We start from the raw sequence: 15,393 nt of genomic DNA, 5'->3' as shown, positions 1-15,393 counted from the left end.
CTGAACCAGCAGCGGTTGGAAACAATCAATTATAACCACCTGAGCGCCACCACACACTACCTACAGCAGCGCGGCTGCGCCTGCTGGCTCAGGCTCCTGCGCGGCACGCACGAGGGGTCGCCCGTTGCAGCCAGGGGCTCCCCAGCTGCAGGGACTGCGTGCGCAGGCATGTGACCGCTCGCTTGCACCGAGGAGGTGATGGACGGGGGTCAGCGTTCTTGACCGTGAGGAAGAAACAGCTCCATGGTCCGGGGCACATGGTGATGCCCAGGGGCATTACTGCCTGTGCTGTGCCCCTTGTGCAAGGAGCAGCAGGGCTGTGCCTGCGGCGTTGCTGCAGCCCCGTGCACTTGCAGATCCATTTGTCGTTGTGAACCCTTGGAACAGTGCACCAGTCTGGGCTGGGGGAGCGTTATTGCCCTCTTTTCACTGGGGGAAGTAGGTGGTAAGAGATCACGCGATTGATGCCTTGCTGTTGGTCAGATGGGTGGCAGCGTCAGGATTTGCATTGAGGTCCCGAGTGCTGGAGTGCTGCTGTGTCACCGTCCCCAGCACACGTACCCAGGGGCATGGCATGGCGGGGGGTTGAGCCGACCACTGCGTCTGCAGGAGGGATCTGCTTTGCTTTGGGTTTTTTTGTTGTTTTGTTTTTTGTTTGGTTGGTAAAGAAATTATTGCAAGTTCTTGTTTTCTTTTCAAGTTGGGATCTGACACCTTGCAGCAAGCGGAGGAGGTGGCAGACAGTCTATGGCACTCTCCCACTTGGAGAGACTGGTAGAATTTATTGACATTTTTGAGCAGGGGGAGCTGTACTAATTTCTAACATCTGGACAGCAGTCTCTGCAGAATGAGGCTTGCTCCCAAGAAGGCCCATATCAAATGGAGCCTGGATGAGACCCTGTTAGATGTGGTGTGCTGATGAGCAGGGCTGATATCAAAGCCCGTGATGATTGCGCCTCGTTACCTGCTGAGTGTCAGCGGGGCTTGTCCAGTGTGGGGAGCATACGCTGGTCTGTGCTGGGGGTTGGGACTGGGATGTCCCCAGGGACAGGGGGCACGAGGGCTGCGGCGTCCTGCAGCAGCAGGGATGCAGCAGTGATGGCTCGTGGTCTGAGCAGAGCTGATCTGCTGTTGCCAGCCCCTGTGCCTTCCTCTCCGGTTCAGGATGCATTGTTTTTTGGAGGAAGGGACCTACGGATAAGCACAGCCTTGCAGGCCAGGGGTGGGACAAGAGGTGCATTGGCTTGGGGTGTTTCTCAGGTGGGAAACGGGACAGGGGTTAACTTGGATATTCAGGCTTTTTTCCATACTGGGGGTCCCATTCTGCTGTGCCCTCCTCTGAGGTGGCGTGGCCAGAGTCACCATCCCCGGGTTTGCTGCCATGCTCCCGAGGGTGCCACCGCACGGGTGAGCAGCGGCCGCGGGAGCTGCGGAACACAGAGGGAGCTCGGGGTTCGAGGTGGGGCTGCTCGAGTCCAGGGCACAAACCCCAATTCAAGTCTCAGGCCTCAGCGAAGCTGCAGGCTCGCCTTTGGATCTGTGGCCCCCAAACCCGTGCTGGCGGCTGTGCCAGTGGCACAGACAGCGCGAGGCGGCTGATGTTGGGCAGCAGCAGTCTGGCCAGACGGGACCAGCTGCTGGAAGAAGGCTGCCCATTTTTGGGGCCCAAACCGTTGGAGGGTCGTTGCTCTGACAAGGTTTCTGCAGGTTATGCATTGCAAGTGGCACTGGAATACAAATCTTCCGATTCTAACCCAGAAGCAAAGTTGCCTGAAAGTCTGGATTTTGCAAAGACGTACCTCTATTATTTGAAGGAAATTTGGAACTTGTCTTCCTGTTTCTGTCTCATCTCTGTTTAAAGTATTATGCTGCTTTGTACAGCTCCTTTCTGGAGGAAAAACCCTTCGGCTATTAGATTTTCATCCCACCGTCTGCTGACCGCTGCCAACGTTCAGCGAGTTTTGAGCTGCTAGTGGCCAAAAGCCATCTCTGGTGGATCGCCTAATTAAAAGGGGCCATTGAAAACCTGGAATGTTCTAGAATACGGCTGCGTGTAGAGTGATCTTTTTAGGAGGAGCTGGGAAAAGTTTACAGTATAATGAAGAAGAGGCGATGTGAAAGATGAGGGTTTTTTTAATGTAGTATAAAATAGCAGTTTCCAAAGTTGTTTGACTCGTGAGTCCCTGTCATCCTTCAGTATATCTCATAGATCAAGAAGTTAACTGCAAGCGATACAAAGGCACCAGGAATGGTGTGCTATTGCACGTGGTTTCTTGGAGCGCGGTGGACCACCACCCCAGTCTGGGAATCGGCTTGCGCAGGCTGTGGGCTCAGGTCCGGCTTTCAGCAATCAGCTTGGCAGGTCATTAAATGGGAAGGAAACTGTGGCTAAATCTCTGCTTGAGAGGACAGACATCCGCATCTGGAGAGCAACTGATACAGATGATTTCCTCCCCACACTTTTTCACTTGGTTTGAATCGCGCGTGTCCCTGGGCTGAGCCACCTGGCAGAAGGCTGGGATGGGTGGAAGTTCCCGCACATCCCTCCTGGGATTCCCCCTGCCAGGAGAGCGCTCTGGCCAGCGTGCCGGCCACCTCGACGTGCTGGGGCTCCCTGAACACAGAAAGGCTACTTGGCCACTGTGAAATAAGCTGCTGAAGAAAGGTTTCAAGCTTTGGGGAGGAGCTCGGGTTGCAATGTTATGTCCCTGGGATCACCTAACTGTGCTGAGATTTGGTCCCACAGCAAGCTACAAAGGGCGGTGGATCTTTCCAAACAGCTTTGGAAACATCAGTTTCTACACATCTTGAAGACAGGCAGAGAAAAACATAAAATGGTAGAGAAAAGGAAAGCCTTCCATACTTTGACCAAATAAGAGAGGTGCTCAGTTGCTGAATCCAGTAGGACCAGTGATTTTTAACAAATTTCGGAGTTATTCTCCTGATCCTAATTTCCTAATTGGGGGGCGGGGTGGGGAGGGAGGACCCCCAAAGCAGGAGCTGTAGAGATGCAATACTGGCAAGTCAACAAGCACAGTGCTTTCAGAGAAATGCCTGGAGAATGTCTTGTGCTTCATACAGGTGCCACCTGCAAGAGGAGACTATGTATGTGAGTCCGAGGGGTGGCCGCAGGTTGGAGGAGCCTGCGTTCACACCTTCATTCTTCGCACTTTCCGTAGCCATTCTTTTAACCTGTTTACTTGCATTTTCTCAGTCCCAAAAGGCAGAGGTCTCTATCTCGTGTGTTAGGGTGGAGGAAGAGTATGCCTGTGAGCGGGGGAAGCAGTGCTCCCTTAGACCACAACTCTATGCCTTGGTTGCTTCCACATTTGGAGTGCTCGGTTAACGAGCAAAAAGGCTTTTTTTAACCTTTCCATGCCAAACTACTGCAGTGGGCTGGGTGCCAGGAGCAAGCAGCATGGTTTCATTTCTGGACGCCGGTGTCGAGGCTGCTGAGCAGGTGATGCGTGCGGTGGTACCCATGGAGGGCGGCACGGTGGCGTGGGGCAGCGCTGCCGTTCAGAGGCAGGTTTTACTGAGGATGCATAAAAGAAGAGTAGAGTTCTGCTCATTATCTCAGAGCTTAATTGATTCGGCAGAACTAATGAGGAAAATACAGGAAAACATTTACTATAAACTATTGCTAAATGAAGCAGATTTGAACTGACACATGCAAAAGACCAGTTGTGTTAGGTAAGAAGTTGTTACTTTAATGAATGCTTTTTTCAGCCCAGAATCGCACAGATATGCCTTCAGAGCACTTTGAGCATGTAGTGCTAAGCGTTAGTAGTAGCAATAATAAAAAAAAAAACCCCGAAGATCGAGGAGCCAAACTCCCAGTTCACCCAGGACTCCTCCCTGTGGGAAGGAGTTTGAATAGTTTGAGATTGGTTACTGAAGCCAAAGCTCAACATAAATGAGAAACACAGCTTGAGTGGTGGAAGGGGGGGCTTTCGCAAGGAAAGAGCATCTAAGAAAATACAGCCTGAATAAATCAGGCGTCTTACTCCAACCAGTTTCGAGAGGGACGCATTAGTTCGGCTTTCAGAGCAGTGCGAGTGTCCTTGGGACGAGGCGCGCTCAGCTGATCCGTTCTGCTCCTTGTCCCTGGGGAGCGGGGCAGAGGAGCCATGTTTCCAACAGGCGTGAATTTAAAGGACATACAAACTCTCGCTGCTTAAATGCATGCTATTTTGACTATGACAACCCCTTTGGAGCCTGTTTGTTAATCCCTTTGCCAGCCCATTCCTGGGGGATTTGATTGTATAATCTGAAGTATTGTATTTAATGCAGGATGAAGGCTAACATAATAAGCTTGACCAGTCTTCCTGGCAGCATGAAGGATGTGCAATTTCAGTTAAAAGACTGCTACTTTTTCATATTTCTTTGCTTTGAGCATTTCCCCGTGCAGTTGCACGTGCTGCTTCAGCTCTCTGCAGGGTGAAGCGCGGGTGTGTGCCAGACCCCCAGCTTGTGCGGCGCGAGGAAGGGGGACCCATGCCAGGGCTGCCCAGGCCAGAAGGAAGGTGTTTTGGGGGAGGTCTGTGCAGAGCAGGTCCTGCCAGGCTCCTCTCGGCATTGCCCTAGGCTTTCTTTAGCAGTAGTTCAGCCCCAGGGTCAGCACGACGGGACTGGGACTTGCAGAGTGATGGATGACGGCGAGTCCGGCCAGTTCCTGCAGCAGGAGGTGGCAGAGGAGACCGAGGGGGTAATCACACTGTCTAGCTGCGGGCGTCCAGCTTCAGTGCCGCTGCTGGAGCTGAGGCTGGAGCCTCACTGGACTCCTCGAAGCTCTTACGTCCTCCCTAACATCTCGAGGAAGGCTCCTGTTACAGACACCTCCCTCCCTTTCCTCCGGCACCTGAAGTGACACAGCGCAAGATGGATGGCCGCAGGAAGCCTGTGTTTGTTCAAGCTGTTGTCGGGCTTTGGTCTCACCATCACAGATCGAGTGGCTTTGCCTACAGCCTGGCTGTTCCCCGGTCCTGTTCCAGTCTTTTGACTGTGTCTTCCCTCCGAGACGGGTTCTTGCAGGCAGCAGGCGTACATGAGGTCTGCCCAGGGCTGCCGCTGCTGAACAGCAGCCAGAGCTTGGGTTTTGCCCTCTGAGAGGAGACGTGGTGCTGAGAGCATCTTCCAGCGTTTCAAACCACCTCACCTCTGGTGGTTTGAGGTCTGCAGCCGCAGCGGAGGTGAACGTGGCTGCTGCCCTTAGACGCAGCAGTTTGGCCTGACGCAGGCTTGGCCGTGGACTGACTGGAGATCTATGTCTTTGCAGCCTCACTAAAAACAGTTTCTCCTTTGCTTTCAGGGGGCTGGTGGGCTCAGCTTGTCGGGTCAGCTTTGGTCCTGAGTCTCACTTCAGGCACGCGGTCTGCCGAGCCTGTCACCTTGTAACAGGCGAGCACCTCGACTGCTGCTGAAAACTCAGAAATGAAGGGTGAAGGGCAGGGCAAGTGGCACGGGTACCCAGGGCTGCCGGGCATATCATGCCTCCGATTGTGCAGATTCCTGAGTAATTCCTGTACAGCGCAGAACCGGTCTAAGGCGATGAAAAGACCCAGGAAAGCCACTTGTCTGCCGAGTGCTTGCTGCGCCCTGCCTTCCCCCGTGGCCATCGGTCCTGTGCTTGCTGGGCTTCACTCCTCGTTTGCTCTGCTCACAAGGAACACAAGCCTGAATTCCTTGGTCATTTTAATCAGGTGAACGGCCCGTGAGAAGCTGCTGAGAGTGAATGTCAGGAGCTGGCAGGAAAGAAAAGGGTTGGAATAGAGAGTAGGGAGAGGGGAGAATGAGGTTTATACGACAGGGGGAAAAAGCTTTTCTGTAAAATAGAAAAGAAGGTAAGAGGCTGAAAAACTGCCAGGCATCAGGAGCTCTGCAGAAGCCGGAGGAATGCTTTTCGGACCAGGGGTGACATTTGGTGGTGGTGGAGGGAGGAGTAGGTGCACTGACATGGTCATTTTTCTCTCTGTGCGGCCGATGCGGCTCTGCTGCTGGTGCTGCTGGCTGTGGCGCAGTAGATGTGTGTTTGGCCAGGGAGCGGTGATTCAGGGGGCTTTGACAGAGGGACTCTGCTGGTAGTTTTTCATTAGCAATTACTCCTCTTCAGCAAGATAGTAACTTTCCTGATCCAGGGCTGGAGGTGATAGTCATCCCAGCTATTGCCTGTGCTGGGGCGAGGCGCATGGGGCTGCGCGTGGATCGTTGTGGTTTCCCAGGGCATGAACCAACACGGAGGTCTGCAGGAGAGGTCCCAAGGGCTGCTGCCGAGTGGCTCTCGCGCACGCTCGGGAGAGCATCTGGGCAGGTCCTGCAGATGCTGACAGGCCCCTTGGCATCGGTCGGGCGGTGCTGATTTACCCCCTGGGACTCTGCCCCCCGCCGTGTCTAGGTGCCATTGGGCTGGAAAAGCTGCTGGCGTGGTGGAGCCGGGGCCGGGGCTCCCTGCGGGCGCGACGTGCTCCAGGTTGCCACTGAGAGCAGACAGATGAGTGTTTGGACAGCCCGTTAGTGGTGTCACGCTAGTGGCTCGCAGAGCACCATGGGCCAGGGCTGGCACTGTGCAAACGTGCAAAACACAGCAAAACCGCCGCTTCCTCGCTCAAGAAACTTGTGGTCTAAGTAAACAGTGAAACCAGGGTGCAAATCTCATTTTAAGCCTTTTTTTAAGGATAGCTGCTGTGCTGGGGGTGTGATGATTGCTTAGTGTGGATGAGTCTTGAGGAAAATTCAGCAAGATTCATTTTATCAGAGATTCTCAGCCTGAGTGCCTCAACTGGCCAAGAGTGCACGTTGATCTGCCTCCCATTGCCTAAAAAATATGATGGGAAGTTAGAGGAGCTCTGTGATAATGCCTGCGCTTGCGGCCGCACTACAATTAGAGACCGCTTACGTCTCAAGTGCCTTAACAGTAGAGTCCTCTTCCGAGGATGACATTTTCCTCCAGGCATCCCAAAAAGCCTGTTTTTGACAGCTCTGGTTGCGACACTCCAGCAGATAAACGCGTGATTGTGTGTACAAACTGCTGGCAGCACGGAGGGGAGGCTCCGGGATGAATGGGCTCTGCCTGGGAGGGGTTTCGTGGCCAGTCTGGGCTCTGCCGGACACAGAGGAGGGCTTGTGCTTTCTGTTTTCGTAATGCGGCCGGGCCAGCTTGCCACCATCCCTCTCTCTAGCTCTGCCCGTTTTCCTGTGCTGTCTATGCAATATCTCCGCGTTGCTTTTTAGCGTCTCTCTACTGTTCAACTTTGAGTCCATGTCCTGCTATTCTCTTCGGACAGTATCTGAATTATTTTGAATATTCTCTCTGCAATCAGAGATTTCCCTGAGTCATACCTAAATGTTAATAAAAGCCTAATGGTTTATGTTAAGGAAGGCAAGAGATAAAACTAGAGCCCTTTAATCATAGACTTTAATGGCCTGAAAATGTCAGTTGTGTGGGAGCAGCTGCCAAATTTTGAGCCTATGAAGATGATGGCTAAGTCCCACAAATCAACAAGTTTGGAGCGGATTATCGGATGCTGGCTGTGTCATTTTCCCAGGACTCCAGGCATGCTAGAAGCCAACACTTTAATCCGCTCTGATATGATGCATGAAAGGGGCCGGACTCCCTTTCCACTTACTGCTGCTCTGCGAAGCTTTCAGACCCGCTGCAGTGGAGTCAGAAAAGCCTTGCTGAAAGCAAAAGCTGCAGGGCTTTTTTCTGAACTGCAGCCGGCTTTTGATTCAGAAATAAACTTCATCTTTGCTTAAGAACTATTTTTAAGGTCACAAACACAGGATGCAGAAATCAGTACGTTTCATGGTTTTCCTGAGTGCTGCCTCACCACTCCTCTTCCTCCTTCTGTTTCCAGCAGACTTCCTTCCCGAAGGGACATCCTGCCTGCCTGCCTCTGGGGCGCAGCGCCCAGGGCTGGGGAGCTGTAATGGAAATTCTGGGAAATCGCTTTTTCTGCTCCTTTTAGCCCTGGGATAAAGAACTGAACTCGCACCATGAAAATAGCTGAACTCTTGAGCTCTGATGTGGCTGGAAATCTTTTCGCTCTGTCCCGCTTTGTTTTTGCAACCATGCTCAGGGGTTAATCTGACTAACCCTCCTCTTAGATGTGGCTCCTTGGTTTGAATTAATTTGCACCACTTGTGAAATTTTGCAAAAATACCGAGTACGCCCTCCTTACAAGTGTGCGGGGTGACAGCAACGCTGCTCAGCCGGTGCCAGTTGTGGATTGTCTCCAGCTTGCGCCTGAGGTTGCTCTTCGTTAGCGTCAAAGTGGCAGAGTCAAATGTTTTGGGTGCAGAAGGATCTGATTCTAGACCCACCCAGTATTTCCCCGAGTTACTGAGTATCCAGAGTGTGTAGCAGAAAAATAGTGGCAATACAGTAAATGCCCACAGGGTTGTTATAAAATGCAGATGATAGATTGGTTTTGGAAGAAAACGTCACATTTATGCCTTCCCTACTTCAGTGTAGGGCAGCTTGATGTAAGATGGAGCAAGATTTAACCCATTCTGCAGGGAGGAAGCCTTTTAGCACAACCTTGAAGTGCGATTTCCCAAGCTGCGGTGATTGCCTGGTGCCTGGAGAAGGATGTGACTTGGCCGTATCCTGTTTACCAAAACGTGACAGAGTTAAGATGTCCCCGCAGTGCTGTGGTTCACAGACAGCAGCAGCACAGCGTGTCACCCCGCCCTGAGACCCGAGAGAGGGAAACACCATATGTCTCCTCCTGCCCGTCCATCGGAAGAGCTGATGTCATTTAAAGAAAGGTGTTTCAGAGGAAGGATGTATGTGGCCAAAGTAAAGCTTGGCCTGTGTTAGAATAGTTACATCCTGTTTACTGTGGAAAACACTTTGCGCTGATGTTAGGTCTGAAATGCGTGATTTATACACAGGCAGGCGCAGCAGATAAGGAACTTCCCGTGATTTTGGCCACCTGTGAGAAGAAAGCGCTGCGTCTCTCGGGCTGGGAGGCGGCGAAGCTGCTGGCGGACAAATGCCGGTACCAGCTCCCCGGGCAGCTGCTGCTGAGTCGAGGTGCTGAGCATCCCTTGGGCTCCCAGGCAGCCTGAGGTGCCTCTGTGCCTCAGTTTCCCAGCTGGAAGGAGCCTTGTGAGCTTCAGGTGGTTAATATTGGTAAAGAGTAATGAAGAGGGGCTGGAGATAATCATCCCCAAGACAAGGAAAGAAACCCGAGTGCATTTCTAAAGGTCTGGCTGTGAATGGAAGGGACCATTAGGCCAGAAACATGAACGGCTTGCTGTATCCTTTGTATGGTATAAAAAAGTTGTGTTGCCCAGTTACCGGGGGAACCATACACACTTAAGAATTTGGGCTGTGATTTTATTTTTTAATAGAATGAAATGCCGTAGAACTGCAGAATGCATTTAGCAAAGTCACTTGCATCCACAACACTTGATCCTTTCGCCTCGGTCCCATGCGAACTGAGCCGCAGCTCTGAGCGTGTTGCCTCCTGCTTGGCGCTCTCCTTAGCAGAGGAAGTTTTTCAAATCAGTCTTTGTTACTTCACGTCTGACGCAACCGGCGGCAGCAGCGGACGCGGGGTCTGGTGTCTGCTGGGGCACAGGGGACCGAGACCAGGGTGGTTCTGTGGGGAGGACCCAGTCTGCCGTGTGCGGCAGCATACTTGCGCTGGTCCAGCAGCAGGGAAATGAGCCCTGGAGGCGTCTGCAGTGGGGAGCTCCCTCCAGGCAGGGGGAATGAGCCATTCCGCAGATCAGGGGAATTGCCGGCTCTGTGTGCCACTGCACAGAGGACGCTGTGGGACTGTGATGGCACCAGGTACTCGGGAAGCCCGTTGCTGTTTGCTGACCGGCTGCCACAAAAGACCGAGAGCTGGCTGGCAGCTACAGTTCACGGCCAGCCCAGTGGGGTTTACTGCTGTCTTCTCCCATGCAGAGAGGAGGAGGAGGCAGTGCCATGGCCTGTGGTCCCCACACCAACTGACGCCCCACGGACAGGTCCCCCCCTGCAGAGAGGTCACCAGCCCTGCCGTGGTCTGGCGGGGGGACGCCGTCCCGCACTCCCGGAGACACAGCCCAGTTGCTTCGCATATGTTTTGAGTTTTAGCAAGTTTCTTCCCCGTTTTTTTCCAGGGACGTGTTGCTGTAGTTGGGTTGTAGACAACCCAAGACATGTGGTTGTGGCCGGGAGGGGGGACAGGCACAAGTCGGAAGGTGCACCCCAAAGCGGGGTCCGGGCACGAGGTCGGAGCGGAGGGGTGGTCCTGCCTGGGTCTCACGTGCTTGCTGCAAAGCCTGAGGATTTGCCTAATCTCCTAAACGGGCTGAAGAGAGGGGAGAGCTGAAGATTTAGTCTGGTTCCATTAATGAAATAATAATGATAATAAGGGAATTAAAATACAGGCCCTGGTGCACTCAGCCCAGGGAGGAACGAATATGCTAAACAGGCTGGTTGTCATCTTCTCCTGCCTGGTGGAAGCATGTGGTCCAGTTTCTTAACAGATACAGCCTCAAATCCCTGTATTAGTTCTGCTTAAATTAGCACTCTTGACGATTATATTGGAAGGGGTATCTACGTTACATCAGTTCAGTAAGGCGTAAAGTGTGCTTCGTTTTAGGGGTGTGGGTTGCAGTCCTCCAGCGGTCTGTTGTCTAGAGTTTTGTATAAGCATTTCCCACAATCAGGGCCTTAATTTGGTGTGCTTTCAGGCAGCCTGCAAATACCCACAGTTGTCGGCATGTCAGACCTGCAGCTGCGTGCCCGCACCCCGGAAGGGTGACAGCGCAATTGTGGCTTCTCTTAAGATGAGCCTGAAATGACACTGTAGATGATGTGGTAATGGCCCTTGAAGCATGCCCATCATTTGAATGGCTTCAGCTGCACCCACAACACTTCATAAAAGCTGCTGTAGGAGTGACAGCAGGTAAATTGTCGTCAGTGAGACCGCTGTGATATTCAGATGTTGTTGAATCCATCCATATTGTCTGAGCAGAAATTATAAGGAGAGTCTTAGAGGATTCAGGATTGAGAGTGGTCATAAATCTTGGGTGCATCTCGGCGGGGTAGGGGGAATATGAAGCATCAGTCCCATTTTCAAATGCTGCTGTCATGCAGCAACAGTGCTAATTAATTTAGCACAGGATAGTAAACTCTGTTGTCTTGCTTTGGGCCAAATGAGCCAAATGCCTGCTCACAGACAAGGCTCAGAGGTGAGAGGTCCTTAACAATTGTCCTCTGCCTTCGCCCCTTGGCACCTGATAGTGAATCGACACGGGAGCCTTGATATCGGTCTCGTGCCCCTGGCCGCCAGCCTTCGTGCAGGGTGGCTCATGCACCGGGGCCAGCCCTGGCAGTGCCGCTCACCGCCACGGCTCCTGCCGGAGCTGGGCGCCTGCTCGAGCTGCAGCGCCTGCTGTCCTGCTGTCCTGAATTTTACTTTTCTCTAACAAAGGCAGTTCCTGCTCCCCCGGAGCTTTGAGGAACAGCTTGAAAGCAGAACCCAGAGGCAAATAATGAACATCTTGTGGTCTTGGGCACAGGGCACAGCTGTACTTGTTCCCCAAGGCATGGTGAGTGGCTGTGGGTTGAGGCTGGACGGGATCGGTGGCTCCAGCGTTTCTGGGCAGAGTTTTGCAGCCGCTGGTCTTCCCTCTGTGTCCTGCAGCGTGGTGCCTCCTCCCACTTGGCAGCTCCTCCATCCCGTCCCATCCCAGTGGAAGACCAGTGGAAACTTTGCTGTTGACTGCAGTAGCAGCAAGATCAGAGCCAGGCTTTACAGTCCTGAGAGTCTCCAGCAAGCTTTTTTTTCCCCCTCCTTTGGCTCTGTTCTCATTCACTTCCTCACTTACTTGCAGGGAGAAACTTTTGGCTTCACCTTTTGTTTGAGAGGGAAGGAGCCAGAGATGGCTGCTGGGCTTGTAGCTGCCCCAGCTGACCACGGCTCCGCACGCTCTGGAGCGCTGATCCCGAGCGCTGACCCACGGGAAGGGGGACCCACTGCAGTGCTGGGGCAGCGTGGGACCAGCCCTCTGCGGGCAGAGCAACTACCTCTGCGAGGGCAGGCGGCTGCTGGGGAGGGCTCATCTTCGGCAGGCTGAGAAACCTCACCCCGCCGGTGAGGGACTTCCAGCACCGTGCCGGAGAAGAGACCTCTGACTGCTTCGGTGGGAGAGGGGGCCAAGGAGCCCCCTTGTCCCCTTTTACCGTCGCACCCGACTTCTGTGTTCAGGTGAGGGTGCTGCTACAGTAAATGGGCCTTTGGCTGGAGGACACCATCCTGGGGTGCTCTGTACCTGAATGGCTCCGGCAGCGATCCTGGTGCTGCCCTGACCCTGCCCATAGCATGGGCAAGGGCAGAGCTCCTCCGGCAGCTCATCTCCAGCAAAACCTGGTCTGGATTTGGCTCTGAGGGTAGATCTGGCAAGCAGAAGGCAGGCTTTATTACAGCTCTTTGCTCCCATATTAACCAGTTACATGTTCCTATTCCATGACTCGGTAGCGAGGAGCTTTCCCTGGGTGCAGCAGGGCAGTCAGCAGTTTGTCCACACTGAGCCCGAGGCGATGCTGCCGGGGGGGGGACCTGCTGGTGTTTGCTGCAGCCCGTTGACGTCTGTGTCTCTCCGCAGCTGCAGCCGGAGCAGCTGGACTGTGGAGCAGCGCACCTTCAGCACCCACTGGCCATCGTGAACCCCGTCACAGCAACGCCCGTGTTCACCTACAGCGGTCTGACCGCGGTGGCGGCAGCCAGCGTCAATAACTACACCGTTGTGTTCCTGGGCACTGCCAGCGGAGGACTCCTGAAGGCAAGTGGAGCCCAGCAGCACCAACACGGGGGAGGCAGGGCTGGGGGGACGGGGAGGGCAGCGGGGCGTCCCCTTCCTGCACCTCTGGTTTGCACAGAGAACAACGTCTGTTGTCGAGTTTGTCTGAGCACCTGCTTTTGTTTGGCAATGAAGAAGTAATTGGATGCTGCCGTAATCTGTACAGTGATACATGCTGCCTGGTGACTGGTGGCCGTTAATTACTGTTCAGGGCTACCATGTGAGCAGGATGTTCTTGATGAACCCTATGCTGGAAATGTGCAGCATTTAATTATTAACAGCTCTTCTAATAAATTCTCCCTCCGAGCTGATGGCTTTTGAAGGCTCCATGTAGACAGGGGAGTCACTGAGAGATGCTTCATCACAGCTGAGTCCAAAGCAGGTGTGAACCCATGCATCTGATGGAGTATCTGTGTTAAATAACGTGCCAAAGGCGATGTAGGGCAATGCAGTACCCTGGCTCCAGAGCCAGGATGCAAGGCCAAGGTTTCAGTAACTTTAGCGCTTGAAGTTTGCCAAAGAAAGGTTTGATTCCAGCCAACCACAACAGTTTGGTGTACTCTCAGCATCGAAAGTCCACAGAGGAGAGGGGAAAAAAGCCCTGGAGCAGAGATATGGCTGATACTTGCTTTGTCTCAGCCTGGGGTGAGTGGTGCATAATGTGGAATATTGGATCAAAATACTTGGAGAGAAGAAAACTGATCCAATCTCTTCCCTTGCGTCCAACTGCTCCTGGCAGAAATGTGGGAACGATCACAAAGAAACTCACTGCTTTGATTTTTGCCCGCAGGGGCAGGTAATTCATGAGGGTGGGGGAAAGCCGGCACCCCAGCCAGGTGCACCGGGCTGGAGAGGCACATGCCACACGCAGTGCAGCCCCTGTTCGCACAGTATTAACAGCTCTGCTTCCATTATCATCTCAGAGAAAGCAGCCTTATCTGTTGAGCCTCCATTAGGGAGAGGCTCCTGGCTACCCTTTGCTGGGATAATTTGCTCAGATAGCTCTAATCTAATTCTGCAACACAGCTGCATAACCAGAAGCCCTTTTACCTTCGGGGCTCCTTGTTATTTGGCACGGGATACAAGATACTTTGCGTGAGTTATCATTCAGATTTGCTGCCTGAGAAAAGACAGCAAAGGGGCAGAAATAGTGCTCGACCAGCTCTTGCCAGCAGCAATTATAGCTGCCAGGGGTATGTAGGGGGAATTAATCAGATAGGCTGCAGACGGGCATTTCGTGAGGGCCATTATCAGTGCCACGTCCAGCAGTCATTAAAGGAAAAACAGCGGTGACCAGGGCAAGGTGCCAGGGTGCGATGCCCTTGAAGGAGACGGGGGGTGGGAAGGCTCTGTTCCTGTGAGTCCCCATGTGTCCAGGTCTGGAAGGCTGTAGACGAGGAGCTGTGGTGGGGTTACCCAGAACTTCAGCCTGCTCTGCTCTCGCCAGTGCAGCACGTGTTCCCCAGCATGCCCTGGCACTGCTCTGGCGAGAGGACTGGTGGTCTCTGCCCCTCTGCACCGCTGCGGTGGCTCTTCCCTGGGGGGCCCGCAGCTCACGGGCATCCAGGGAAAGTGCCTGTGCAGTGAAAGGGTAGGGTAAACGAGCCCAGGAGTCAGGGGACCTAGGGACAGGCACCTAGAAACAGCCAAGCGTAGAGCAAATCTCAGCAAGAAGGGAGAGAGGATGGTTGCAAAGCTAAAGTGGAGAGCGTTGGGACTCGAGCTGTGGGCATTTTGGGTGATCCCAAGCAAATTATTTAGCTTCTGGATAGCCAGCTTTTAAAATGGGGATAATGATAGTTCCCTTCTTTTTCTGCATAGTAGCTGGCAGTGCTTGCATACGGTTCTTAGCAGAGGGAAGCCCTCTGCTTTGAGCTTGTGCTATCTTAATAGGACATGTCGGTGCTGTTCTAGTGTAAGAATTAATTAATCCTATGTTAATTAATTAATCTAGACTTTAGAGAGCAAAGACATGCTTGGTCCTTACAATTACTGCCTTCCCTTGCTAGTAAGGACGTAGGAGTTTTCCTTGCTCCCTTTCTGCTTTAAGCTGAAAAGTGACTGTCACGCGAAATTGTGTAGCACTATTGTTATTTCCTCTCAGCAATGCCACATCTAATTTGCTGAGTTTTCAAGTCAAATGCCAAGACATTCTGGGATCTGAGAGGCAGGCTGATGCTTTGCAGCCTCTTCCATCACTGCCAGCACTTCAGCTGGTGATTCATGAGGCAAGGTAGGATTCGGCTCTCTTGCGGCAGCTGCCATGGTCTTCTGCAGTTAGCAGGGATAAAAGCTTCTTTTGGCCAGGAATGACAACACTTATTTTTCAAATATGCAGGGAGCAGGGGATGCCGTGGCGTACAGCCCCGTTGCTGATTTTCACTGTTTTTCATTAGGCTTTGGAAAGGCAATGTTCTTTGTAACAAAAATGCACATATGTATGTAATGAGGGCTGAAGGCTGGTGACACTTACATTGGGGTAAAGCAAGAGTAGCACTGCTGTGGCCTGCTGGAAACAGCCGTGCAGTCGAGCCGTGCAGCGGGTAGAGCTGTAGACTAGAAGTTTTGCAGGCAGCCTCTCAAACAGAG

General features: G+C 53.0%; 1 protein-coding gene across 1 annotated transcript in view; it reads left to right on the top strand.

Moving 5' to 3' along the window:
* Positions 1-15,393, top strand: part of PLXND1 (plexin D1) — an 85,715-nt gene that overhangs the window by 8,135 nt on the left and 62,187 nt on the right. The window contains exon 2 of the mRNA XM_059823251.1: positions 12,610-12,786. Within this exon, the coding sequence (XP_059679234.1) occupies positions 12,610-12,786 (177 nt within the window). The remainder of the gene's footprint in view (positions 1-12,609; positions 12,787-15,393) is intronic.

The sequence above is a fragment of the Gavia stellata genome, chromosome 12, assembly GCF_030936135.1.
Source record: "Gavia stellata isolate bGavSte3 chromosome 12, bGavSte3.hap2, whole genome shotgun sequence".
Lineage (NCBI taxonomy): Eukaryota > Metazoa > Chordata > Aves > Gaviiformes > Gaviidae > Gavia > Gavia stellata.
Note: the sequence above shows the minus strand (reverse complement) of the source record. Positions and strands in the feature narration are given on the sequence as shown.